The 24,715-nt window shown below is 43.6% G+C and overlaps 1 protein-coding gene and 1 long non-coding RNA gene across 7 annotated transcripts; one reads left to right on the top strand and one right to left on the bottom strand.

The window, feature by feature from the left end:
• The first annotated feature begins 994 nt into the window (after positions 1 to 994).
• Positions 995 to 20,217, top strand: AP1S3 (adaptor related protein complex 1 subunit sigma 3). Of its 4 annotated transcripts, none has more exons than XR_012581609.1 (5): positions 995 to 1,706; positions 16,253 to 16,361; positions 17,335 to 17,472; positions 18,429 to 19,100; positions 19,196 to 20,211. XR_012581609.1 is itself a non-coding variant. In XM_074547056.1 (5 exons), exons 1-5 carry the CDS (start codon positions 1,704 to 1,706, stop codon positions 18,462 to 18,464), a joined length of 465 nt encoding a protein of 154 aa, XP_074403157.1. In that variant the 5' UTR covers positions 1,587 to 1,703; the 3' UTR covers positions 18,465 to 20,186. The 4 variants fall into 4 exon arrangements, 3 of the variants coding, with proteins under 3 accessions (XP_074403156.1, XP_074403157.1, XP_074403159.1); XM_074547056.1 differs by adding an exon at positions 14,898 to 15,076 and having other exon boundaries at positions 1,587 to 1,706; positions 18,429 to 20,186; XM_074547058.1 differs by lacking the exon at positions 995 to 1,706 and adding exons at positions 12,582 to 12,905; positions 14,898 to 15,076 and having other exon boundaries at positions 18,429 to 20,189.
• On the bottom strand, positions 10,274 to 22,951 carry LOC113459565 (uncharacterized). 3 transcript variants are annotated; one of them, XR_012581610.1, is made up of 5 exons: positions 22,569 to 22,951; positions 19,353 to 19,440; positions 15,156 to 15,290; positions 11,536 to 14,964; positions 10,274 to 10,408 (listed from the first exon to the last, which is right to left on the bottom strand). It is a non-coding gene; the product is annotated as an uncharacterized LOC113459565 (long non-coding RNA). The 3 variants fall into 3 exon arrangements; XR_003380919.2 differs by lacking the exon at positions 10,274 to 10,408 and having other exon boundaries at positions 11,190 to 14,964; XR_003380920.2 differs by lacking the exons at positions 10,274 to 10,408; positions 15,156 to 15,290 and having other exon boundaries at positions 11,190 to 14,964; positions 22,569 to 22,945.
• Between the last annotated feature and the right edge of the window lie 1,764 nt (positions 22,952 to 24,715).

Below are 24,715 nucleotides of genomic sequence, written 5' to 3'. Positions count from 1 at the left end.
TGGGGGTGCAAGGGACAGGGGTCTGAACATGGTTATGGGGAAAGCAGACATTTATCTCCTGGGAGAGGCAGTGTGGCTACTGTGGCACTTTGTGTGGGTCCTTCAGAGAATGTGGTAAAAGGTTTTGGTCTGCTTTAAGAGACTCTGATTGTACTAAGTATGTCTTTGGCAGGCTCACTGAAGGCAAGGTGGTGCCCCAGTAAAACCAGTGAGGCCAGTGCTGTCTGGCAGCACAGCACAGTGTGTGCTGCACCCCACAGCAGGAAGGGTGAGATGTTCCTGCCCTCTGCAGATAGTGCTGCTTTATGGGCCCGGGATGTGTACTTGGGAAGGGCAGGGACAAGTGAGCAGGTGTATCTCTGAGATCTGTGGGGCAGCTGGGCCAGTGAAGTATCTCTGAGTGTGGCACACTCCAGAAGTGAAAGCAGAGCACTGGGCAGCCAGCAGCATCACAGAATGTGCCACGTGCTGCCTGGTGGGCTGGGACTGGAACATGCACAAACCAGAGCTCAGCAAGCAGCACTGAAGGACTCCAGGAACAGTGGCATAGATCAAACCAAAACTAAGGGAAGGGCTAAGGGGAATGGGGTCATGCACAGTTAGAGAAATGTGGAATTTACCTCCACACTGTTGAATGAACATAAGGAGCACACACCTGCACCTGCATTCTGTTCCTGCAAATTTGCATTTCCAGCTGGGAGCAGGTTTCAACCCAACTGTGCAATTACTTTTGGCCAGGGATCCGTCTCCCTTCTCTGAAGCCAGAGGCTGCAGAGGGGTTGTCACTGACACCACAGGGATCCCTGAAGTCCTCAAATCCCTTTGGATTTCTTTCCCTTTCCCACTGATGGCTCACAGGCACCACTGCACACAGGAGCAGGGCACAGCTCTTCCCTGCCTGAGCAGTTGGGATCCTTATCCTGAACTGATACATGCTGTGCTCTGGAGATGCCTCTCCTTTAGACTACAGACATGGGATTTAAGCTTGCTAAGTCTAACTTCTCACTTTATGCCCATGGGGTAGTTTGCATCTGGATCAGACTCCTGGTACAGATCTGAGAACCCTTAGGCCTGGATTTAGAGCTTTTGATTCAATGCTGAGTCTGTGGATGTTACACATTCTTTTGGCACCAGCTGCTTATCAGCAAATCCCTGCCACAGGTTAGGGGATTTGCTGATGCCTTGCCCTCTCATGCAGCTGCATCACAAAGCACCGCTGAGCCAAGCCCATCCGCTGAAAGTATTTAAACTATCACAGTTCCATTTTGATGGAGATGGGCAGCAGAGCAATCATGCCTGTAGATCTACCCGTGTCTTTAGGGCATGAATGCTTGACAGGGGAGTGCTGGAGCCAGTGAAAACATGAAGTGTTTTATTGGTGTCGGGAATGCCGAGGTGCGAAAGGCGCCCTTTGAGCGGCTCACGCTCGCACGGGGCAGCAGGTGTGGTCACCCCGTGCGGGGCCTGGCACACGCGGCCTGCCAGCACCCTCACAGCCGGGCCGTGCCTCTGTGGGGCCCTGCCCTGCCCGGCCCCTGCCCGTGCCCCGCGGCGCTGCCCGGAGCGGCGGGAGGAGCGCCGGCAGTTCCCTTTCGGGGCATTGTGGGAAGGGAAGGCGATGCGGCCCGGCCTCACCTGAGCGGGGCGGGCGGGACGGAGGCGGCCGGGCCGGGCTGGGCCGGCTCCCAGCCAGCCGCCGCACCATGGTGAGTGAGCGGGGCCGAGCGGAGCGGGGTCGGGCCGAGCCGGGCCGGAGCAGCCGCCCGTGCCCTGCCGGAGCCGCCGAGCCCCTCGACGGGCGCGTTGTCAGGGCGCGGAGCGAGGCCGGGCGGAGCGGGGCTGCCCTCGGCAGCGGCACGCTGAAAGCCATTCCCAGGCGGGCTCGAACCAGGTTTACGCCTGTTCGGGGAAATGAAAGTTCTCTTCTTTTCCGCTTTGTTTTCCGACCCTCGGGATGAGTCCGGGTCACGCCGAGAGCCTTTCTCAGACAATCAGGAAAACAAGGCTGTTACAGAGAGGCTTTATTTATAAAGTCTTGCTGTAACTCGAGGAGCTGAGGTGCAGGTCGGCTCCAGTGCCTGCAGAAGGATCGAGTGAGGTTTCGTGTGGATGTGTCTGTCCCTAGGCTGACTGGGGGCAAGGCGGGTCCGTGCTGGGGCTGGGTTTTCCTGTGACGGGATCGTTGGGAAGAGCTTTTCCCCAGGTGTATTCCCTGTTGTCAGGTAAGTGGAGGGCTTGCACTGCAGCGTTACCTCCAGCCCGGGTGCCTCTGCACCACTGCCGGGTCTGATGGGGCTTGTTGGGATTTGGCTGCACCTTTCTATCAGGTAATAATCAGCGAGAGCGTGTGGGTCTGATTCTGAACCGTCTGTCGGTCACCAGTGTCACTGTGCTGCCCGGCTCAGGGCTGGCAGTGGCGAGTGTGAGCTTGGAAGTGGCAGCAGCCCTCCGGGTTAAAGGGCTACGGGCAGGATCCGGGGAAAGACCCTTCGCCTCTCCAGTGCTGTCTTGGTGTTGGTTTGCTGAGATCAGAAAAGGTTGCTGTGGATGCTCTCTTCTGTAAAGAATGGTGGCCAACACCCAGAGAGCAATAGCTGGATGTTCCCCACGGGGTGGGGGGACTGCCTGCTCCCAAGTAGTGAGATGGTCAGTGATGCCTCTTAATAGAGAAACCATCTCAGTGCTTGATAATTCAGGCTTGAGGCAGGTTCTGCGGGCATGCTCCGAGCTGCTGTCTTGCACAATTTGCCCATTGTGTGCACCTGTAATACCAGTTACTGGCAGTGCAGCTGAACAGAAGCCTCTCAACTCCTTCAGTGGAGGCCAAGTGCTGTTGTTTGTCTCTATCCTCAAAGGCAGAGCTGTGTTGTTTCTCTTCAGTGGTTAAGCCAGAATGCTAAATATGTGTTAGTCTCCTGTATTTAGAAAGGTGTACCTGTCATTATATTTGCAAATAGAATATGCACAGTAATGAGTTTACAGATGGCAGGGCAGTCTCCACACCTTAAGTCCCTGTAGAGATGTAACTTTTCTGGTTACACCCCGAGACAGCCCTACATACCCAGTTTTCTCTGGTAAAGCTTATGTAAACAACTGGAGTTCCTATTTTGCCCTTGAAGGTCAGTAAATATGGGAGCTGATTTCAGGGAATCTGATCTCAGAACCCTCCTTGATGCGGGTGCTTCACACATGCCAGTTTTCAAAGCACTCACCATAGTCCCGGGGGAGCACTGCTTTTACAGGAGTGCTGCTATTCTGCTATTGACGATCTGGAGTCTGCCCGCTGTACTGATGGTTAGAATTTTACAAGGTGAGTGTGCATTCTTACAAGTAAGAATTTTATTTTTCCTTTTTTTGAGGCCATAGTACAAACGCTTTCTGGCGTTCCTGCATTATATTAGTGCTGTCAGCCTTACCCTCTTCTTCTCTTGAGGATCTGGTGCTGATGAAACAGTGCTTTTGTCAGAGAACTCTGGCTTTAAAATTCTCTATATTCTAGTCTCTGGGAAGGTCTTGTTAACACTCGGCTGTGAGTCAAGAAAAAAGGGTTTGCTGGGTTACAAACCAAGAGTTAACCTTATCCAGGCTCATGAGTGATGAACTTTATATAAGTAATTTAAACTTTCCATAGACTGATTCCTCTTTTCTGAAATTTTGGAATGAGTTATGCTTGCCACAACTGTGTTTTGGGATAAAATTAAAGGTGCTTGTGCAAATGGTACCATGTCTTAGCAAGAGGGTTGTTCCTATTGTTTGCTCTCTTGCAGATTTCCATGTAAGTTTCAGGGAAGAGTTTGTTTAGCAAAACTGACTTCATATCCAGCTGAGAAACAAAGCTTTTATGCCCAGCTTCTGCTTTGTGACATGGTTTTTTTAAAATTACTTTTTAGAAAGACTAAATTTTGCTTCCTCTCATATGTGGGTGCAGCAGAGATACATGTCGTGAGGGATTGCTGTCTCAACAAAGTCAGAGAGTGGGGAGAGAGCAGAGAGGAGAAAAAGATAAGTCTCCCCAAGGACATGTGTTGCTGTTAGTCTCTTGTGCCTGTAAGTGTTGCAACACCTCGATCCTACTGCTGCCTCCGTGTTATCAGGATTACTTTTGTGAATAAATACAGGGCTCTGCTTGCGTAGCTCTGCATGCAGAATTGGTGCCTCTGTAGTAAAGGGTCTGATTCCCTCCTACCTGTGCTACTCATCACTACAGGGAGACAAATGAGTACTTGTGGGCATGATCTGAAACCCTGGAGAAAGATCAAAAGAATCCCATTGAGCACAGTTGCTCTAAAAATGTACTTGGCCTGAATAGAAAAGGAGTTGGCAAACACTGTTTCCACTTAGCAAGTCATTTGATAACCAGTCACTAATCTAGAAGCTGGGGTGGAAATATCAGATGCTGTGACTGCAGCTGCTGACACCTCCCTAGTGTTTGGAAATGAACTCTCAGCTCTTCTGAATATTGATCTCATCAACACCCTCAATGCCCTTAATTGTGAAAATTGACATAGATCTGCAAAAGACATTTTCAGTGCTGCACAGAATTTACTATTTACAGTTCTAAGAATGACTGCTTATTTTCCACACGATACACCTGTGTATTGGCCTCAGAGGACAATGAACTTTGCCTCTAAGCATTTACCTCTGAAGGACAAGGAAGGCACCAGATTAGAACAGATGAGAAGAGAGAAAATGATAAATAAATTAGTGTATTGTTGAAGGCAGTGATTATTATGCTAGATGACAAAAAAAGTTCATGTGGTATTTCTTTGTTAATTTGTCTTGTAGTGAACTTTTACTGTGGTAGTACAGAATGGCAGTGGAATGGCATCTTGTTTAGGAGATCCTGAGTTTGAAGACTTTCTGCTTGCAAAGAGGTGACTGCAGGGGAAGTGATAGAAACATGTGAACACCAGGAAGATTGGTTGCTACACAAAGAATCAGGGTACATCCTGTGAAATTTTTAGGCACCAAATGTATAAAAAATAAATAGGAATACTCTTTCACACAGTGTAAATGACTGTTTTCAGTTCACTGCTGTGGGTGTCCCAGTAGTTAGGCAGTTCATAGAGGGTGGGGCCCAGGTGGGTTGTCTGCATGCAGTTTCTGTCCCTAATCCTTAAACCTGTGATTCCTGGAGGGACTGCCAGATGCTTTTACACATGCTCTGCTCATTATGCTTGTGCCCTTCTGGAAGCTGCTTAGAGCAGAGTACAGCTCAGGGGCAGATCCATAATCTGGCATTCTCTTACTCACTGTCATTCAGTTGGATTTTAAAATAGCATTTTGTGGGATTTGTGAGGAAAATGTTGGAAGTGTGTAATCTCTGACTTGCCAATTTTGGATGTTCAAAGTGCCCATGACCATTTACAGATCGTCACTGCTTAATAGTGGAGCCCACTCAGGCCATGCAGGAAGTCCCATTCATGCTTTACTGGCCCTGGAAATTAAGTTTATTCCTGGAAAGCAAAATAAATGTTATGATAGATCATCTGCTGGTTATTTTCTTAATAATCAGCAATGTAGTAATTCTTGTTTTTCAAAATACATTTATTTTTTGCTCAGAAATAAGGAAACTGCAGGCATGTCAGAGCTAGGAGTTACTAGGATGTGGGATGGCTTTAGAGAAAGCCATGGCATTTAGGGTGGGCAAATGGGATAATGGGCAGCTGGGTCTGTCCTGAGGCAAGAATATCCATATCTTTAGTTACTTCACAATCCCATGCTTTATAAATGATCCCATGGACCTTCTGAAGCCATCATTTACCTGCAAGAGCTGCAAAACTACAATGTGATGAAAGTACTGAGGAAACTGGTGAGTCAGGGAGGGCAAATCTCTGAGGAGCTTCCCCTCCCTCAAGTACTTGCAAGATTTCTGCTTTGGCATCCACATCAGGCATTTCTGTGAGCCAGTCATGGTCTTGCTAGTGATGTCTAAATGAGAACAATGCTGCTTGTGTGAAAGGATTCTGTCTGTATCATGTGTGCCCAGTTCCTGATTTCCATCCCTGCCCTTTCGTTTCCTGCTGTCCTGTTCCTGCAGGCTGTCCTCTGCATTTTCTTGGCTGCATTGGCTCTGTGCTTTCTTGAGTGTCACCCCTGGGCCTTTGCAGTTCTGCAGATGTTGCAATGTGGAGAGGGAGTTGCAAGATCCAGTCCTGCAAGCATGGCACTTCATTTGGGAGTAGGAATACAGCATGCAAAGGCATTGGGCAGGATGGGAAGGTGCAATTTGCATTTGTGTGTTTGAAGGCAAGCTTTGCATGCCTGTCTGGCCTGGAATGTCCTGATGTGTGTTTCTCAGTATTACAGACATAACCCCAGGTACTTCATTCATTTTGTCTTCTCTGGCTTGCTGAGTTTGTGCAGGATGTCCATCTGCTCTCCTCTCTTAGGGAGGGCATTAAAGTCCCTCTTCACTAACCAGTAAATCCCTGGTGTTGCCTTGCTGCTTGCCTTTGGAGCTTGGGATACTTTTGCTCAGACACTCAAGCAGTTCTCAGTGCTTGTTAACCAGCGCAGGAGCTCTGAGGTCACCATCCTCTGCTTAGCCCCTTGGGGTAAGTGATGGGCACAGACTACAAAGGAATGAGAAACAAGCCCACTGAGTAAAATGCAGAAATGTACTGTGTTGTGCCTTTGTTGTGCAAGGCTGTGTGCTGGAAGGAGAGCAGGTGAAATGTTGGGTGAGTGCCTGTGTGCTCTGAGCTCTAGAGAAGCTGTGGGAAGTGCTGCATGAAACTCTGAACAGCCTCTGGGCTCAGGAGATGGGATGGGAAAGAGGCAGTGCCTCAGGCATTTCCTTGCTTTGAAGTCCCATGAGAGAACTTGGAGAAACAGCAGAATGAATTTGTGATCGTTTCTCATTCTACAGGCTAAATGTTGGGCCAACACATAAAGCAGTTTGGAGGATTCTCTGCTCTGGCCCCTCCTTCTGTAAACAGTGGTTGCTGCTTTTATGTTTATGCTTAGGTTAAATCCATGTTGGTTTTTTACCTTAAAGAAAAATTGCCATTTTAAAAGGGAAAATGGAGAATTTCTCAATTGAAAATGCCTAAGTTAAATGCTTCAGTGTTTCCAAAAGAATATTCTTGCTGTTTCAGAGTTATAAACATGATCTGAACTCACATGTATCTTTAGTCCTTTTGGAGCTCAGATTTTCTGTCAGCATCTTAATGGGTGTCAGGCTGCTGCCCATCTGCACTGTTCCTGCTCCACCAGACAGGGAATCACCAGGCTGGAGCAGTGTCTGTCAGCTCCTGAGGAGCCAGCTTAGCTTGTCACCATCTGGGTGTGCCTCCCTGTCCCAGAGCAAAGGTTTTTAACTTTGCTCCTGGAGAGGTCAGAGGTAAGGGAAGTGCCTGCAGTGCCTCCATGTAACAGGGCTTTGCAAATAACTGATAAGGCAAAGTGGAAATGAAACTAAAAGAGCTGCACCTTTTGCAGCTCCACTGGGTGAGATTTTAGCTCTGTTTCTTCACTTGGGAGTTCAAGGAACAGGCTGGAAAAATAGTTTCTTGTGCCTGTAAAGTGCACTGGGGTTGTAGTGAATTGGGGGTAGCTCTCAGCAGCTTGTTCAGCCTCTCCTCTGGTCCTTCCTCCTTGTAGTAACCTAAGGAAGGGATCCTCTGCCTCCTAAAAACATGTAAGCAAATAAAAACACCTCTAAGAGTCCAGCCTAGGAGGCAGAGGGGATGTGATAGCCAAGTTAATAATTGTTTCAAATCTCTTCAAACTGCTGCTTTCTGTGAGCTCAGCCAGCTCCCATCCCTGCTGTGTGTGTCCTGTGGTGGCACTGAAGGGACAGTGCAGTGGCTGCTTCCCTGGCCTGCTCTCCTATGGCAGAGCCTGGGCCAAACTCCAGCCTGGTCTCTGCTTGCTTATTACCTGAAATCTGGAGTAATTCCACTGGCAGGAATAAAAATTTAAGAAAATTAAGAGTAATTATTCTCTGTAAGAACTGGATGTCCTTGCCTGCATCTACCCCTTTGGGGCTGTTTTGGAAAGCTGCCTCTGCTCTCCAGAGCACGAAATCTGTGTGGTTGGTGGGACAGCCCAGCCTGTGAGGAGGAGGCACAGGCATGCCTGTGCTGTAGGACACTGGGCAGGAATGTCACCAGTCCATGCCTGTGCTGTAGGACACTGGGCAGGAATGTCACCAGTCCATGCCTGTGCTGTAGGAGGACACTGGGCAGGAATGTCACCAGTCCGTGCCTGTGCTGTAGGAGGACACTGGGCAGGAATGTCACCAGTCCGTGCCTGTGCTGTAGGACACTGGGCAGGAATGTCACCAGTCCATGCCTGTGCTGTAGGAGGACACTGGGCAGGAATGTCACCAGTCCATGCCTGTGCTGTAGGACACTGGGCAGGAATGTCACCAGTCCGTGCCTGTGCTGTAGGGAGGAATTGATTCACAGGTGAAGGAATGCCACCAGTTTATGAGGGATGAGCCGAGGTTGGGAGGACTCAACCTGCTGGATGTAGAGATAAGCTGGAGTAGAGCTAGAGGGAGCTTGGGCACTTAGAAAGCTCCCTAAGCTTTGTTTTCTGGTTAGGCATCAGGAGGGAGCAGCTTGAGCTCAGCCATCCTGTTTTGATTATAGTTTTATTTAACTCAAGTGAGGCTATTGAGAAGGTTGTTGCTGTCTGGATCGATACCATGTGTTATAAATATCCCTCAAATGCTGGTGTGCTGGTCCATTTAGAATCTTCTGTAATAAGATAAGGGTGAGTGCTGCATCATGAAAAGCATAAAATCAATGTGTAACTATGGTCACGTGTGCCTGTAATGATCTGGCACAGCTTTTATTGCATGGACTTTGGATGTATTGTTCAGGGGAAATTGCTCAGAAATATTCCTAATGGAGATTAAGTGAGGAAGAATCCTGTGCCAGGTAGGCAGCAATACACTTCTTCAGAATTTCTGTGTTGCTGGATTTGTGCATATTTTCTTTTTCCTTATTTGCTTATATAATGCAGACTAAGAACATGTTTGAAATTTTAAAGCTGAGAGCCAACAGTATTTAACAAACATCTGTCAGCTCCTGTGCTGCTGTGAGTAAATGTTTTAGTGACGGAGCAAACAAGTAAGGAAATTAATATTTTTAATAAAGTAGTCTCTTTTGAATTTTACATATTTGCTTTAGAAGTATCTGAAACCCCAGAGTGTATACTAAAAGTCAGTAGTAGCCAGATGGGATTTCATGTAACAGCAGAATACCAAAATACCTGTACTTGAGTGTGTTAGTATTCTGTCTTGTCCTGATGTGGGTAGATTGTTAATAGGTCAATAGGTCTGTTCAGTGCATGTTTCTCATTTCAGCCTAAACACCTGGCATTCCAAACCAACTGTGTGTTCACAATTTTTTTTTTTAATTTCACTGTTTACCTACCCCCCTCCTCAAAACAAAACAAACCTCACTAAACAAAGCACAAACTAAAAGGAATATTTTAGTCCTGAAATGTTTTGGAGATTAAAAAGAAAAAAGAGCTGATGGCTGGAATAATGTGAATGTTCACATTTTTTAAGAGAAAATTCAATGAAAGTAGGTTTTGTTCATTTTCAGTTGTGATGTAAAAGTAAATACTGGTAAAATACTGGACAGTTGTTTATGTTGGGAAATAGATTCTTTCATATCAGAGAAAAGAATGAAAAATAGTAAAAGAAAAGCAGAATATGAGCTCTGTTAGACTAAAACAGTGGCAGCAGATGAAGCAAACTTCAAGGGAATCAGGATAAGTGAATAAAGAACTTTCACATAGGAAGTTGCTTCCTCTCCACCAGGTACAGCCAGTCAGGCTGGTTTTCCCCAGGCTTCTGCTGGCAGCTGAATTTCTGGATTTTCATGCCACTTCCCATTTTATGTGGTCTGGGAAATTTCATTGATTAGCATGTCTTGTGTTGTCTGTTGCCCTGCAGAAAGTTTTAAGGAAAGCTGAAAGTTTCCTCACTTTGCCAAGATGTCTGTTTAAGGATAGCAATTCCTAATTTGCAGATCTTACTTACATGTGCATTTAAGGTGTCTGTTTTATAAAGGTGGCTTTGATTTTGGAGGGCTCTTAACCGAATTTGTAGAGGTTACAGCTGAAGCAGAGTGTAAGCCCAGAGCTGCCTCACCAAGCAAATCCTTGCCCAGCCACACACCCAGACAGGAAAGAGGATTCTTGCTCTTTTTTCTGCAGTCTTCCTCTTGTGCCTCCCCTCCCCTGAGGCTCCTTGGTGAGTTCCCATCTCTGTCCTCCTCTCCTTCCCCAGGGACATGGAGAAGCCAGATGCCACAGAACAGGTTTGGAACCAGTCAGCAAATGTTATGCAGGTTGAATTACAGGAAGAGGAGCAGCAGTTCTAGTGCACATTCTTCTTTCTCACAGTGCAATGAATTACAGCTTCTTGCACACCACTGGAGATCACCTTGCAGGAAGAAATTTGGCATCTTTTACATGTTTGTGTTATTAAACAGTGAACTGGAGAAATTGCTGTAGGAAAGGAAAGCTAGGAAAGTCCCTTTCCCATGTATTCATTTTTATCTGCTACCCCTGCAGGTGGTTGGTTGTGTATGGAATGAAATGCAGCCCTTTAGACAGTTGTACTAATTGTTGCAGATTAGGTTAAATTTTAAACCCTCTGTAAAGGCAAAAATGATCCAAGTTTGAGCCTACTGAGGCAGTTGTAATGTGTTTGATAAGTCTGAAGTGTGTGATGGCCAAACAGTGGGGAGGGCTGCACCAAAGGGGACCTGCAGTCCTGGCAGGGAGCAGGCCAGAAGACAAGTCTGGGTGAGCTGCTTATCAGATTGTTACAGCCCATTAGTTAAAGGAGGGAAAGGTCTCCCAAGGAAGGTGGAAAGAAATCACAGTGTGTGTTAGTTTCATTTGTCTCTCTTGTATTTGTTGTTCATGAATATGCAAACCTTCTGTATTTTGCCTTTTTGATGTCTATTCTGTTTATTGGTAAATTATTTCATGTCAAAGTCTAGCATTTGATTTTCTTTTTGTAGCCCTGAAACTAAGGGTGTTGGTTTTTATCCTGGTACAGTTGTGTAAATCTTGATAGAACAGAGGGCCATAACTTTCCAGTCTGTTAAGTAACTTACTGCTGCAGTTGATTCATAGATGCACGAGAAAGGGGTAGAGTTTCATGGTTTAAATGCTTGATATAAAAAGTACCCCAACAAACTATTTTTCCAGTATCCTACAAATAAAAAATGCAGTCATTTGGATTACTTGCTGACGTTTATGGCGGTCATTTTGCACAGTGCTGTGGGTGGTTTGGTCTGATTCAGTAAAACAAGTTAATAAAATTAGTCTCAGCTCCCAGACCAAGCTTGTCTCCACAGACTCCACATGTGAGGTAAGCTAATGCTCTCTTAGGAGCTGTACTCTTCATCCCAACCCACTCAGTCTTGGACCTAAAAATTCCCTCTGGCATCAGCTCTGGCTCTGGTGATTGTTAGTCACAGCCAGCACACCCTGGGATGGTAAGAAAGGAAACCATGCACTCTGCTTTCTAAGATATTCTGCTTGCAGCAAGTCATTTACCTTTGTTTTCCTCTGGAATTAGAACTTTTAAAGATGAGTAAAGCATTGCAGGATAATCTACTTCTCTTTGCAGTTTGGCTGCTGAAAACGAACCAAAAATTTCTTAATCAACATCTGTCTTGTCATCAGCACTAGAGGAAAGCAAATATGTTTTCACAGTCAAGGAGCAAGGAACAGATGAGCTGTTAGATCTGTGTTTGTGCAGTACTTCAATATTAGCAGGTTTATTGATGCATCAGAGTCTTTCCAGTGGGATGTAATGAGCAGAGCAATGACAGTGAGGAATGTGTTGTGTCCTGACAGTGGGGCTGGGCAGAGCAAAGCTGAACTGAATGGAACAGCACTGGATGTTGAAACTGAAAATGCTGAAAACCATTTAACCTTTTAAGAATGTATTATATACCTCCTACAGAGTTCCCCAAATTGAACGGGATATTTTTGCTTCTGAGTACCTGCAGCTTTCTAATAAGTTGTTTTATTACAGTAATTCTTAGCTGGCCAGTGATATGTACCTAGGCTTGAGGGGTGCTCTCTTTTGCTGCAGACTATAAAATTTAGAATTGTGCCATTTTCTAACTGTATGTATTACTGTAATAATCAAATTGCCATGTGAGGTATGCAGTTACAGTCTGCATATGAAACAATGTGGGACACAACCCAAACAATGAGATTTTTGGAGCTCGTGTATGAACATTTATGCATTTAGGAGCATTAATGGATATTTTCTGATTGCAAAGTACATTGCCTCAGCTCATAAAAGTGATGGCAAGACATCACCTGCAAGTGTACAAGAAACAGTGGAGTTCTCAAAGCAGTTTTAAGTGGAGAGCAGCTCACTTTCCTATGGATGAAGCATAACATCCTGCAGTAACTAATTGGTAGAAAGTGGTGGTAATATTCACAGCGATTCCCTGGTTTGTTAGTATTTAACCTTTAGAGGCATGAGGTTTAAAAATTCCAGTTTAAGGTCTCTTGGGTCCAACAGCCGACCCTAAACCAGAATACCTTTTAATTTCCTTTTCCTATTGAAGCACTGCAGGCAAAGGATGCCACAAAGCTCACAGCCTTATGCTGAACATACTTTTGATAGAGATTCATTGACTCCTTCCCTGCATTTTCAGTCAAATCTGATCATCCTCTCCTATCTGATGATTCACATATTTATAGAAATGTGTTTATCCAAGAGTTGCTACCTCTACCCAATGGCTTATAGATGGACTCCTGCTGACCTGCTGCCCTTACCTGTGGAGCCTATGCTCTGTTTTCAAAACACCCTCATCTGTACAAGGGCTTTGGAGTTAATGTGCTGTGCAGCAAGCAGAACAGCCTTTCATTCATCCAGCTTCTCTCAGTGTGCAAGTGTGTTTTCGGTGAGTGTTGTCCCTACATCACCTGGGAAGGGGTAACCCTGGCAGCTGGAAGATTCCCATGTTGAAACCCAGCTGGTAATATGAACAGAGAAAGGCAGAACCATGGTGCTTTGCTCTTCACTGTAATCAGGCCATGTGCCCTGCCAGCAGCATACTTGTTTTTATTTAGCAAGCTTGTCTGGATAATATTATAGGACTCAACAGAATGCAGCTACAAAATCCTTGTAATTTTATCAAGCACATTAGACTAACAATGGCAAGAGCCTTATATCCAGCCAAAGACACACATGACTAAAACCTCCCTCCTTTCCCTAAAATGATCCCACATTTGAAGTCTTTCTCAGTATAGTCAGAACTTTTATCTCCAGATTACTCAACAACTATGCAACTCAATAGCTAGAGAGTGGTTCTGAATTATGAATGAATGCTTTGTTTAAAATCCAGTAGCTTTTCCTTTTTTTTTTTCTTATGTAGAAACTTCTCTGATTTCTCTTCTCAGACTTTGCCAGTGTGGAGTGATTGTATCTTCACAGAAATCTGCCTTGTAATCTTGACAGTGACTGTGAAGATGAACTTTATAATCCTCATTTGGAAATGTAGTGATGAAGTATAGGTACAGCAATAAACTGGAACAGGAAGCAAGGAGCAGAAGGGATTAGGGTGGAGATTGGAAAACCTCTAGGGAAGGATAAGGTTAGGCTAATGGTGAGGGATGTGGTAAGAGACCTGCCAGATCAGGGCTTTGCAAGGATTGGGAGCAAGTGAGGAAAGTGAGGCTCCTGTGCTTCTCCCTGGTCCCCCCAGGATCAGGGGAAGCCAGCAGACACTGTATGGACAGCTGGCAGTGTACCTGTCACACACATGGATACAGCTGCAGCTACCCTTCCTGCAGACAACTGGGGCCTGATAGTGGTACTGGTGAGAGCCCAGTCAGGATGCCTGATAAGAGCAGGGCACTCAGATGTCTTCAGCCATTAAACACATCTCTCTCCCCCCACCCCCCAGTGGGTTTGTAGGGTTTTTTTCCCATTTAGCAGGTGTCCTATTGGAGAAGGATGTTGTGCTCAAAGTCATGTCTTGCATTCCTAAAGCCATTTTCATGCTCTGGGTTAATGGGATTCTGTACTGCTAATATACATTATGGTCAGTTATTTTAACCTGCTAATAGTACTATATATGTAAATGTGAATTGATACTTTTCTCTCAAAGCCCCACTGGCATTTAAAAGCTGACTCTTGTGTATTTCAGTAATACTGTTTATGCTAGGCAGGAAACAATCATAGGTCAAACCTTGTAAAGTTATGACTCACTTTAAAGTGGAAATTTTTGGACAGTATAGCTACTGTCCTTTACTTAATATAGTATCACTCACTGAGGTCTGTCCTTCATTATTACAGTTGTCTGAGTTTCATAATATCCCAATTTCTTCAATAAAACCAGTCAAGCTTCCTTTACACAGTAGGTTTTTTCTGCCTTTTGTTGCCTCTTCTAGGAACCTGCTGTTTTGTGATCTGAAATAGTGCAATATCAGAGTTGTTACTGATTATTACTATCTCAGTCTTCATATTTCTAGCCACACTGATCCTGATTTTCCTACTGCTGTTGTGGATGTCTTTATTCCCTTCACTGAGGTATCTATTTTGCTGGAGGAGGGGCTGGTGCCCTCTTGTCACCACTGCAAAGTGGTGAGGCCCCTCCTGTTCCCCAGGGCAGGGGCAGGAAAGGAGGCAAAGCTGCTGTTTGCACAAGGTAAGGAGGATGGGTAGGAGAGGATGTGAAGGGTTTACGTAGGGAAGATGTGCCACAGGGAGGGGAGAGCTGCCTGGGAAAGAAACAGGAGAGAGGAGAGATCTTTCCCATGCTGAGCCTCCCCCAGACCTCACTGACACCGTGTCCAGGTGTGGCCAGGACTCGGATTTCTGGTGCCAGGCAGAGGAATGCTCTTCCCTGGCCTTGGCCCTGGTGTTAACCATGTTGCTTTGTTTACTCTAGATACACTTTATACTGCTGTTCAGTCGGCAGGGGAAGTTAAGGCTTCAGAAATGGTACACGACGCTACCTGATAAAGAGAAGAAAAAGATCATTCGAGAAATTATTCAGATTATTTTGTCTCGCAATCAAAAAACAAGTAGTTTTGTTGACTGGAAAGACCTCAAGCTTGTTTACAAAAGGTGTGAGTAATTTTGTAAGAACGTATAATCACTGTTCATATGAGTAACACATGCTAGAAGAGGAAAAACAAAGGCTCACCTAAGGAAAAGCAGCAAACAACGCTCGTAGAGCTGGGCTGAGTTAGGAGCCTGCCATTGGCAATCTGGGTATAGCAAGGCAGGGTCCCCAGACAAACCAGCAGGGTAATTGTGGGGTGCAAAATACTTGTACAGTCTGTCAAATGAGAAAAACACGAGTAATGTAATGGGTATTGGTGTTTAGAAGGCATTAGACCTCACTGCCCCTTCAAATTCCACAGGGTAGCCTGGCTGAGATGTGTGTGCTGGATTTTATTATCTGTGGAGATTGGAGAAATTGTTCCAAAGCACTTCCATAATTCTGTCAAATTTGGTTTTGAAATATTTGTTGCTCTGGAAAGTGTTAATTCTCATTTCCTTTTCCAAAGAAATCACTGATCCCCAGTTACACAATGCCCAATGTAAACTGCCTGTTTGTTCTCCTACAGTTGCAGCAAACAAATGTAGCCTTAATGTGTAGTGCACTGAGTAAATTAATCATCTCCCAATAAACTGAGTTCCCTGCTGTGATGGGAAGCATATAAACATCTGACCAGAAGCTGTGACAAGTTGGCCTCCAGCCACAGTATCAGCAAGCTGAATAGATCTTGGGTTGGTTTAAACATAGTTTTGGTGCAAGTTAGTTACAAAGCTTCTTTGGTCTAAGCAGCTTCATGCATTCTGGCCCTCTGTAAAACACTGTCATTTGACAGCCAGCAGATGACAAATGCTGAGATGTAACTTCTTTCACCTTTGCCTTATTTTTATTTTTAATTAGAAGGGGTGGCTTCTCCTACAGTCTGATTAACCCCACGGACTGCAGTGCTATTGCAGCAGGAGGAGGAGACCTGAAGGAGCTACTTATTACTGATTTATTGCCTTGTTTCAGTGTTACAGGTGTCCCACTTTACCAAGAGTGAAGCTGTTTCTTCTAACTAAAATAATTGGTTGAAATAATCTGATCTTTGAAAGTGTCCTCTGGGACACTCTAAGAGTGACAGAAAATGTTTACTTTAGAGACTAGATAAGAATTAACTATCAGGTGAATGACCTGTAAGAGAGGAGCAGAGCACCGAGGTCCCAGCTGCTTACTGCCATGTGTTTGCTGTGTTTCCCCAGGTATGCTAGTTTGTATTTCTGCTGTGCAATAGAAGACCAGGACAACGAGCTGCTGACACTAGAGGTCGTTCATCGATACGTGGAGCTCCTGGACAGATACTTTGGAAATGTAGGTTTCACTTTCTCCCATGAACTCATTCCTGTCTGTCTGATAAACAAAATTATGTGGAGCTGATTTGCTTTGTGTTCCATCTGCTGCACTTGCCCTACAGGAACTCTCAATCCAGAATGAAAATAATTATTAGAGTACTTTTTAAAACAGTGCTGAAATGATCATAAGATTGTTTTCTCAGCCTTTTCCCACTCACCCAGAATTAATCTTGATGCTTTGTATGTCTGTTTTGGTATAGAATTTGAAGGGAAAACTTCAGGAAAAAATATTAAAAAGACTCAAAACAGGTTTGGTTTGGTTTTGATTTGATTTGTTTGTTTTAGGTTTGATTGATTTGTTTGGTTTAATTCTCTTTCCTGACATCTTCAGATATACCAGTTTTGTTTGTCTCATAATACTGTGTAACAATTAAGGACATAGAGGCAAAAGATAAAATAATCTTTTTTAAAGACTTAGAGAAGGTCCTAATAAGTCTTTCGGTAAGTCTTTAGAGAATACAAGAGACCCATCTTTTCTCTGAATATTTTTGAAATGATCCTGCCTACCTTAATTCATAACTTAGTTAAATCAATGTGCCATGACTCGTGTCTGTACTGCCTCAAAACTAAAAAGCAGTTGGTGGCTCCTGCTGGGCAGGGAATTTTCTTGCTCTGTGAACCCAGGTAACCCATACTACAAGGGCTGTGTAGGACCTGTGACAGGGTTAGTGGGCCAGGAAGTCAGCTTGGATCTCTGACAGCCAGCATGAAGTTAATAATAAGTGGAATATCTCTGCTGTAAGTGAATATGTGGAGAGAACATGTGCAGAAGCTTCGATATTACATAACATGCAGTTTGTTTCTTCACCCTGCTGCCTGCACAGGGCTGCTTATGCTGAGGATATTTGATCATCACAAGAGCTTTTGGCCTAGTAGCGCTTATGATACTGTAAAAATGGTTTAAATCTAGTTGTGGCCTCTTGTTCTGGCAGGTGTGTGAGCTGGATATTATCTTCAATTTTGAAAAAGCTTATTTTATTCTTGATGAGTTTATAATTGGTGGTGAAGTACAAGAGACTTCAAAGAAGACTGCAGTGAAAGCCATAGAAGATTCTGACATGTTGCAGGAGGTAAGGCAGAGGAGGACAAAAGGCAAACATCTCATCATCTTAATGTTCCTTGTTTGACAGGAGATGAAAACACAGCTAAGCACTTCTGGTGCTTAATTATCCAAGAGTGTCTTGCATTTGGTTTCAACAGGTACAACAGTGCAGTTACATAAGCTTTCAATTCAACCCTTTTGGTATCATCTGCAGGGTCTTCATAAAAAGCTGTTGCTCTCTTGCAGCTTAACTGCTAGAGTTTATTAAGAAATAGTTTAAGATGTATCCAAGATACTTCTTTAATACAAGAACATAATCTAAGGTTGTATTTTATGTATGCATATGTATATATAAATACAGAAAATCTCTTCTGTTTCACTAATAGCATTGGAAACATGACCTACTATTAACATTTAAAATTGGAAAGAGTATTTGCTGGCAAACTCTGCTTTCATTCAGAAGCACCTGTGTAGTTTTTCTGTAGGGCACAGATATGTAACCCTTATTCAGAGACCTGCAGGAATTCTATTGTAACTTGGAATGTAATGAGTAACATTGAGGCAGGAATGGCAAAACCAGTTGAATGTGATGGGTTTCATCCATTTTTTTCCTTGGAAGTGAAGGATCCATCACAATCCTGAAGGGAGCAGCGCAGTGGTAAAACTGGCTTGGGCTGTGCTGTGGGAGTTGAGCAGGTTTCACCTGCTCTGCCCTGTGCACATGGAACTCAGCCACTGTGTGCAAAGGCCACTGGCATGATGAGTTTAGCCACAGCTGTGCTATGGTATGATTTAAATGGCACATTTTAAACCACTCTGTTACATGTTAAAGAAGAATTATTTCTGCACTTTAATCAATTTTATATAATTTCCTGCAAAACTATAACAGTCGTCAAAGAGAAAAAAAGTATTTCTATGAATATTACAGTACCATTCCATAATGCATCAGTTTTTTTTTTTTTTGTTTTTTTTTGTTTTTTCTAGACAGTGGAAGAATACATGAACAAGCCTGCATTTTAATGTTAAACTACCTGGAGAGAAAGCTGCTGCATGCACCTCTAAAGTGCACTTCCTGAAATTCTTCCCAATGTGCCAGATCCTCAGAGAAATACCAAAAACCAATAACTGTAGGGGTTTGTTTGTATAATGGTGAAGATGAAGGTCAGCTGATGTAGCAAAGGGTTTAACAATTCTGTGCTTTGCATTACTCTGTACATGAGTTTCTCAGAGTTGTTATTGCCCCAGTCTTGTTCTCTTCTCGTTGCTGGACTCATCTCTTGTTTTGTACCACATCTTTTAGCGACGGGTTTTGTCATCACAAGATGCTCCTCTGACAATACTTTGAAGAGGTATTTTTACTAGTTCTGTTCTCTGCTGACTGTATGACTCTACTTTTGTACAAATGTCCATTATTTTGAATGTAATGGTTATTCTGCTGTAATAATAATTTTTTTCTAAAAGCCAAATTGTTGTGGGCCCTGATTTCACAAACTTGTTGTGACAAGGTTAACTGTTGAAGTATATGCATCTCTTTGGGGCAGCTCCTTTCTTTCACTGTCTTCCTTCTCTTTTCTTCTCTAGTCTGCTAATAAGACTGCTCCAACTGCTCCTAGAGTGCACTCCATGCCTCCTTTTAATTTGGAAGACTGTTTGAAGGTAGGCTTCTCCTAAGTTTAATGAATCCACTTTTTGCTGCTGCATGCAGATGGCCTGTTTCTGTCTTTCCTCTCATTTTCCTATCCCCTTCCTAGATCCTCTCCAAAGGCTCCAGACTTTGAAATTGTGCAGCATGAGTGCAGGAGAAAATCTGAAGAGAAAAAATCAACCTTTGGAAGATAATATTGTGTATCTTTTGATATCCCAAACCTATATTTCCCAGTAGAGTTTTCCAGTCTCAAATTCACTCACCTGTTGAGATGATCAGCTTTCTAGTAGTTGAAGACACCCTGGTTTTTGAAGGTTGAGCAATTTAATCAGCTTTTTATAACTTTGCAAGCTGTGAAAAGGATAACATAGTAGAGAGGAGTCAGCTGGGCTGAGTGTTACAAACCATTGCAGCAGAGTGTGTGTGGAGCCAGGTGTGCTAACTCGCCTGTCAGTGCAGTTCAGACTCTATAAACTGAACTGGCTCCCTTAGAGTGATTATCCTCCTTACACAGAATCCAAAGCTCAGAGAAATTCTGTGTATCTGAGCCCATAACTCTCAGCTAGATGTTTTGTTTCTGTCCAATCATGAAATTACACTACACAAAAATTAGGGAAGTTATCAGATGGATATGAATGTAGGAATGATGCAAGAATTGTTGCCTTTCCCTTCAACATTCCCCTTGATTTCTGGGATGTACAATCAATATTTACTTTCAGAGTTTTCTAATCTTTAAATGTTTTTAAAGATTAATCTTTAAAGTTTTTCTAATCTTGAAATGTCCTGAATGCTTATTCTGATTTTGATATTGCTCCCTCCTTCCTCATCACTTTGCATATTCTTACAGAAGGGACACTGGGGATTTTTGGAAAGTGGGGGCACTTTCACACAACACAACTTTGCTGATTGTCTGCCCACTATTCTGCCTGTGCTTTCCAGTCTGTTAGTAAAACTGTGAGAAACTGGTTCATAGCATCATGTTGCTCTTTTTTATAATTATTTTATCCATCTGTTTTCTCTGTATTGATGTCAAAAGCATACTTTCAGCCTGGAAAAGACAGTGAAAATTTCTGAAGGGCCTTTAATAGCTCTGAAGACAGCCAATTTAATAGTAAATTAATGAAATGATGTTATTAGTATATTATTTTCTCATGGTTTGAAATTAAGTTTTTTAAAGTACAGTGTTTAATTGATTAAGAAATCACTCCAGAATGTGCAAAGAGGCTCCTTCTGCTCTTTGCCTTTATAAGCGACTTCTACTAACTGAAATCATCAGTAGTTTGATTTTACTCCCTTTTGGAGCCATGCTGTGATTCTCTCTCAACAGCTGTCATGTTGGTTGAATTCTGAATTAGATCAAAATAGGAGTACCAAAAAGATTTCTTGGTACAAAAGCCTTCTTTTCAGTCATTTTAAGAAGAGCTAGAAGGCTTCTTGCTGCATCATTTCAAGTTGAAGAGAATTCCTGATGGAAGAAAATAATGGACTGGGTAGAGGTACTTATACCAGCCATATCAGTGTAGCATCTGAATTGAATAGCATTGCCAAACTGGTGTATCCGGTGTCAGCTTGAGAAGTGTGAAGGAGTTAGTCTGGTAAGTGTGAAGGATTTAGTCTGGTAAGTGTGAAGGAGTTAGTCTGGTTTCCTCATCCTAGTGCAAAAATTCCTGGGAATATGGTATGCCTGTTGTGCCACCTGCCTCTGTACTACAAAGATGAATGGAAAACATGTTAAGTACTCTAAAAGAACTGCTGAATTATGTTCATGCTTCAAGAAACATCTACAGGCTCCTCCTGCTTTTGTGTGTAGGAGAACTCCACAAAGCAGGAGGTAAGCCTTAGCTGATGTGACTTTGCCTCCATACTTAAAAACAGGTGGGTTTGAAACATAAAACTTGTATTTAAACTTCTTACAATCTTCAGTGAGAAAGGGATCACTCAGGTAAGTAACATTGTAATGGAATTCAGTTCACCTCAGGCTTTTCTCCAAAGGGAAGAAGCCCAAATGAAGCCCGGTTGTTGATGAGTCACCTTTAGGTTGCTGTCAGACTGCACCTGTTCCCATCTTTGTGAACTTCATTACCACTAACTGAACCCTACAGATTGGTGCACTTCAGTGCCTAGCTCATCAGAAGATTTGTGTCTCCTGATGTCTTAGTTCCATGATTTTTCTTGGAGCAGGAGGTGCATGTATCTTGGTGTACATATTCACTGATCTCTGAAGCATTGCCATTTATATTTACTGTTGATGTCTCTCTTTGCAGCTTGCCTGACTGTGCTCGGCAATGCTCAATGTCAAGTTTTCTGAGAAATTTTACATAATTATTATCCAAAAAACTATTAGCAAGCTCCTAAATATTCCCCATCTGATAATCTTTTGCCATTACCTAAACTTTCACCTTGCTGACAAGCTTCCAGCACATGTCCTAGTTTGCAAAATTGCATTTACTAAAATAACCATCAATCATAGTCATGGTGCTAGCCTAGATTCCCTTCCTTGCTCTCACCAGCTGCATGTAACAAAAAGCTGCTTGATTTTCATGTGAGCATCCCTGCCTGGAGGACTCTTAGTGTGATCTTGCTGCTCAGTTGTTGGGACAGAGCTGCTTCTCTCCTGCAACTATTTGCAGCACATAAGTTGAGACACCTCTGAACATAACATGGCAGAAGAGACAAACATTAGACTGAGATAAAAATAAATGTAATAGTGTCCAAAGTAAAAGAAACGTGACAAATCATGATGAGTGAGAGGCAAGAGCATCAGGATCACACAGGATTCATGAATTTTTATAATTTTTGTTTCTTTTTTCATTGTGAATTTCTGAGTGTTCATTAAAAGGTGTCAGTTCTTCAAAATAATTTAAGAAAACTGACATTTAGGTTGCCTCCTATCAGTTGTTTAACCAAGAGCCACTGAATGTCTTCAATGCCTTCCCCAGCTTCCCCTGCAACCCACCTGTGCTTTCAGAAACCCCAGAGGGAAACTCAAGGTAAAGTTCAGGTGTGATTCTGCATCTGAATTTTCCTTGGACAGAATAATGTACTTACAAAAGAGTGAATTACTATTTTTTCCCTTTATTTCACAGCTCTTTAAATAGAAAACGTATTTTTTTATCCTCTGCTTAGGAGGAGTAAGTGCTGCATTGGTAATGGAGCATGCAGAACCAATACATGAGGTGTTGGGTGGGGCTGGCGTATAAGGGAAGATCAGAGTGTAAATGTGAGTGGGGCTTTCAAAGATAGAGATGTTCAGTCCACAGTCCCCTCAAAATAACAAGGCAGGTCCCAGAGAGAGAGGGAGAGAGAGAGCTCCCATCCCTGCCTGTCCCTGACGCTCTGTTCCCCTGCAAGTGCGTGTGAAGGAATTTATTTCTGTCTGCACAGCTCCTGTGAGGGGGAGTTGCTCTCACCCTGCCTGAGATGACTAAACCCAAAGGTCTCAGTTCTGCAGCTGATCTGTGTGGTGGGGTTTTCATTACCTTTATCCAGTGTCTTTATGAGAGTGGAGTCTGCATCATCCTGCTGCATCACTGGATTTGTGGTGTAGAGGGCTGGCAGAGCTCTGAGCTCAGACCTGGTGGCAGTGTCCCTCTGGGGGAGCTGACAGCATTCCCGCTCAGTTCAGTAGTGTGCGTGTTCCGAGGCAGGATCACAGGACAAAGGAAATAGAGCTGTTGATTTAAATGTCTCTTAGCATATTTCAGGGATCTTTTTTCATGGGGGTAGCTGGGCTGGGTTACAGTGTATGAGTGAAAGCTTTGTGTTTGTAGCAGAAATAACAGGCTGTGCTGCAGGAGAGTTAATGTTTGCTGTCATGGAAACCTGTTGCCTTGGAACATGATTAATGACACAGGCTAAGGGAAAGGGAGAAGCTATTCTTGAAATTAGTGTTCAGTAAACCCTAAGCAAGACCAGCAGTATACAATACTATGAATTTTAGTTATTTCAGATTCTGTTGTCTAGTTCACTTAACCTTGTCTTTTAATTTACTTATTCTGCAGCTCTTATAACCACATGTTTTTGTGCAAAAAAAGTAATTCAAAGCTAATCCTTTGGCTGACTAGGAAGAAATAGCATGTTACTTGCACTGCCAGTACACTACAAAATTTGTTGAACTTTTGTGGAAAGCACACACTGAATACAAACTTGTGGCTGGTCTGGAATGCCAGGGGACAGTAGCAGTCCCCTGGCATTCCATTTAGCTGAGGATTTTTGCCTTTTGACTGCAGTGGTAGGTTTCAGAGAGTTCAGGAATATGAGTTAGGGAACATTTCTGTGGACTTAGCCATTTGGAGAAATCTGGTCACTCCTGTGTACTGGTGTGGTAAGATTGCTATTCTGTAATGCTGAAAGGAAACAGTGAGGGAAACATACAAAAGGTGTTTTGAAGTTGGTGTCACCCATCTGATATTTCCTTTCAGAATTCCCACTGAGACTTTATTCTGGAGTTCCTGCTCCAAACTCAATTTGTATCATTGCACACCAGATTCTGCCATGGGCAATAGAACGTTTTTCCCCTGCAGAAGTGAATTTCTGTGTCTGATGTAAAAAACAGTGCTGAATGTAGAATCTCTAGTTTACACAGGGTGACAAATTCATTACAGCTTGCTGTGAATTTCAGCTGCCCTCTGGACCAGGATCTTGCATGAATAAATTACCAGCAGCTCTAGGTCTCCCTGCTTTGTGGAGATCACACTTTGGGACCCTCTAAGCTCACAGTGAGGGGTCAGCCTCAGCTGGGCTGAGCCAACAATGACAAGTCTCAGGGCAACATCTTCACAGAAGTTTCATGTGAAAGAATCTTTTTATTTCTCCAGAGCGCTTTGGGTGGGGTTCTAGGTGAGTTTTATGCTGGGTAACATCTCTGAAGGCACAATCTGACAATGCAGCAAGAAGGAAATATTCTGGGAAAATGAACAAGGAGCTGGCTGGGTTTGTAAACTGACAGCTACGCCGGGGTGAAGGAGGTTTTTTTTCTGGTGTCTGTTGTCAAGGACAAGGTGGTCCTTGTTTGTTCTCAGAGGGAAAACTGGCTTGGATAATGAGTTCTTGCTTGGCAAAGGCTGACACAGGGTTATGCTGGCAATAACAAGAATGTTCTGCTGACAAAAAGGTACCTCAGAGAGCAATGAAATATCATAAGTTATTTTAAAATACAGTAGTAAAACATTCATTCATTCATTCTGCTTGGGTTAATAAGAGGAAACATCAACATTTAGCATGACAGCTCTGTCTGAATGATGATGAAAATTGTCAAAAAGTTTATGTCCTAATGTATATTCCAATATTTATGTTTAAGTCTGGCACAGGGGTGGAAAGCCTAAGACCTCAAGAAATCTTGTTCATCCTTCAGTCCCAGGCAGGATCAGCTGCTCTTAAATTCTGAGTGATGTTTTTGTAACATCCTCAAATCAGCCTGTGGTGGACATTTCAGAACATTCCTGAAGCATCTGCCCTGAAACTGAACTCCCCTTCTGAGATGAAATGCTTTTCCTGATGCCAGCTCCTTTATTGCAACATAAGCCCAGTACAACTTGTGATACCAAGCAGAGATAAAGAAAAGCCTCCATTCATTTCCCTGCAGCAGCCCTTTGAGGGCTCTCTGTTCTGCTGTCCAGCTCCCAGG

Source organism: Zonotrichia albicollis, chromosome 9, assembly GCF_047830755.1.
Source record: "Zonotrichia albicollis isolate bZonAlb1 chromosome 9, bZonAlb1.hap1, whole genome shotgun sequence".
Taxonomy (NCBI): domain Eukaryota; kingdom Metazoa; phylum Chordata; class Aves; order Passeriformes; family Passerellidae; genus Zonotrichia; species Zonotrichia albicollis.
Note: the sequence above shows the minus strand (reverse complement) of the source record. Positions and strands in the feature narration are given on the sequence as shown.

Coding starts and splice junctions, on each gene's coding strand:
- AP1S3 (XM_074547058.1), top strand. CDS start 12,582: ATGCCACAAAGCTCACAGCCTTATGCTGAACATACTTTTGATAGAGAT. Junction 12,906..14,897: donor AGTGTGCAAGTGTGTTTTCG/GTGAGTGTTGTC, acceptor TGTTTACTCTAG/ATACACTTTATACTGCTGTT. Junction 15,077..16,252: donor CTCAAGCTTGTTTACAAAAG/GTGTGAGTAATT, acceptor GTGTTTCCCCAG/GTATGCTAGTTTGTATTTCT.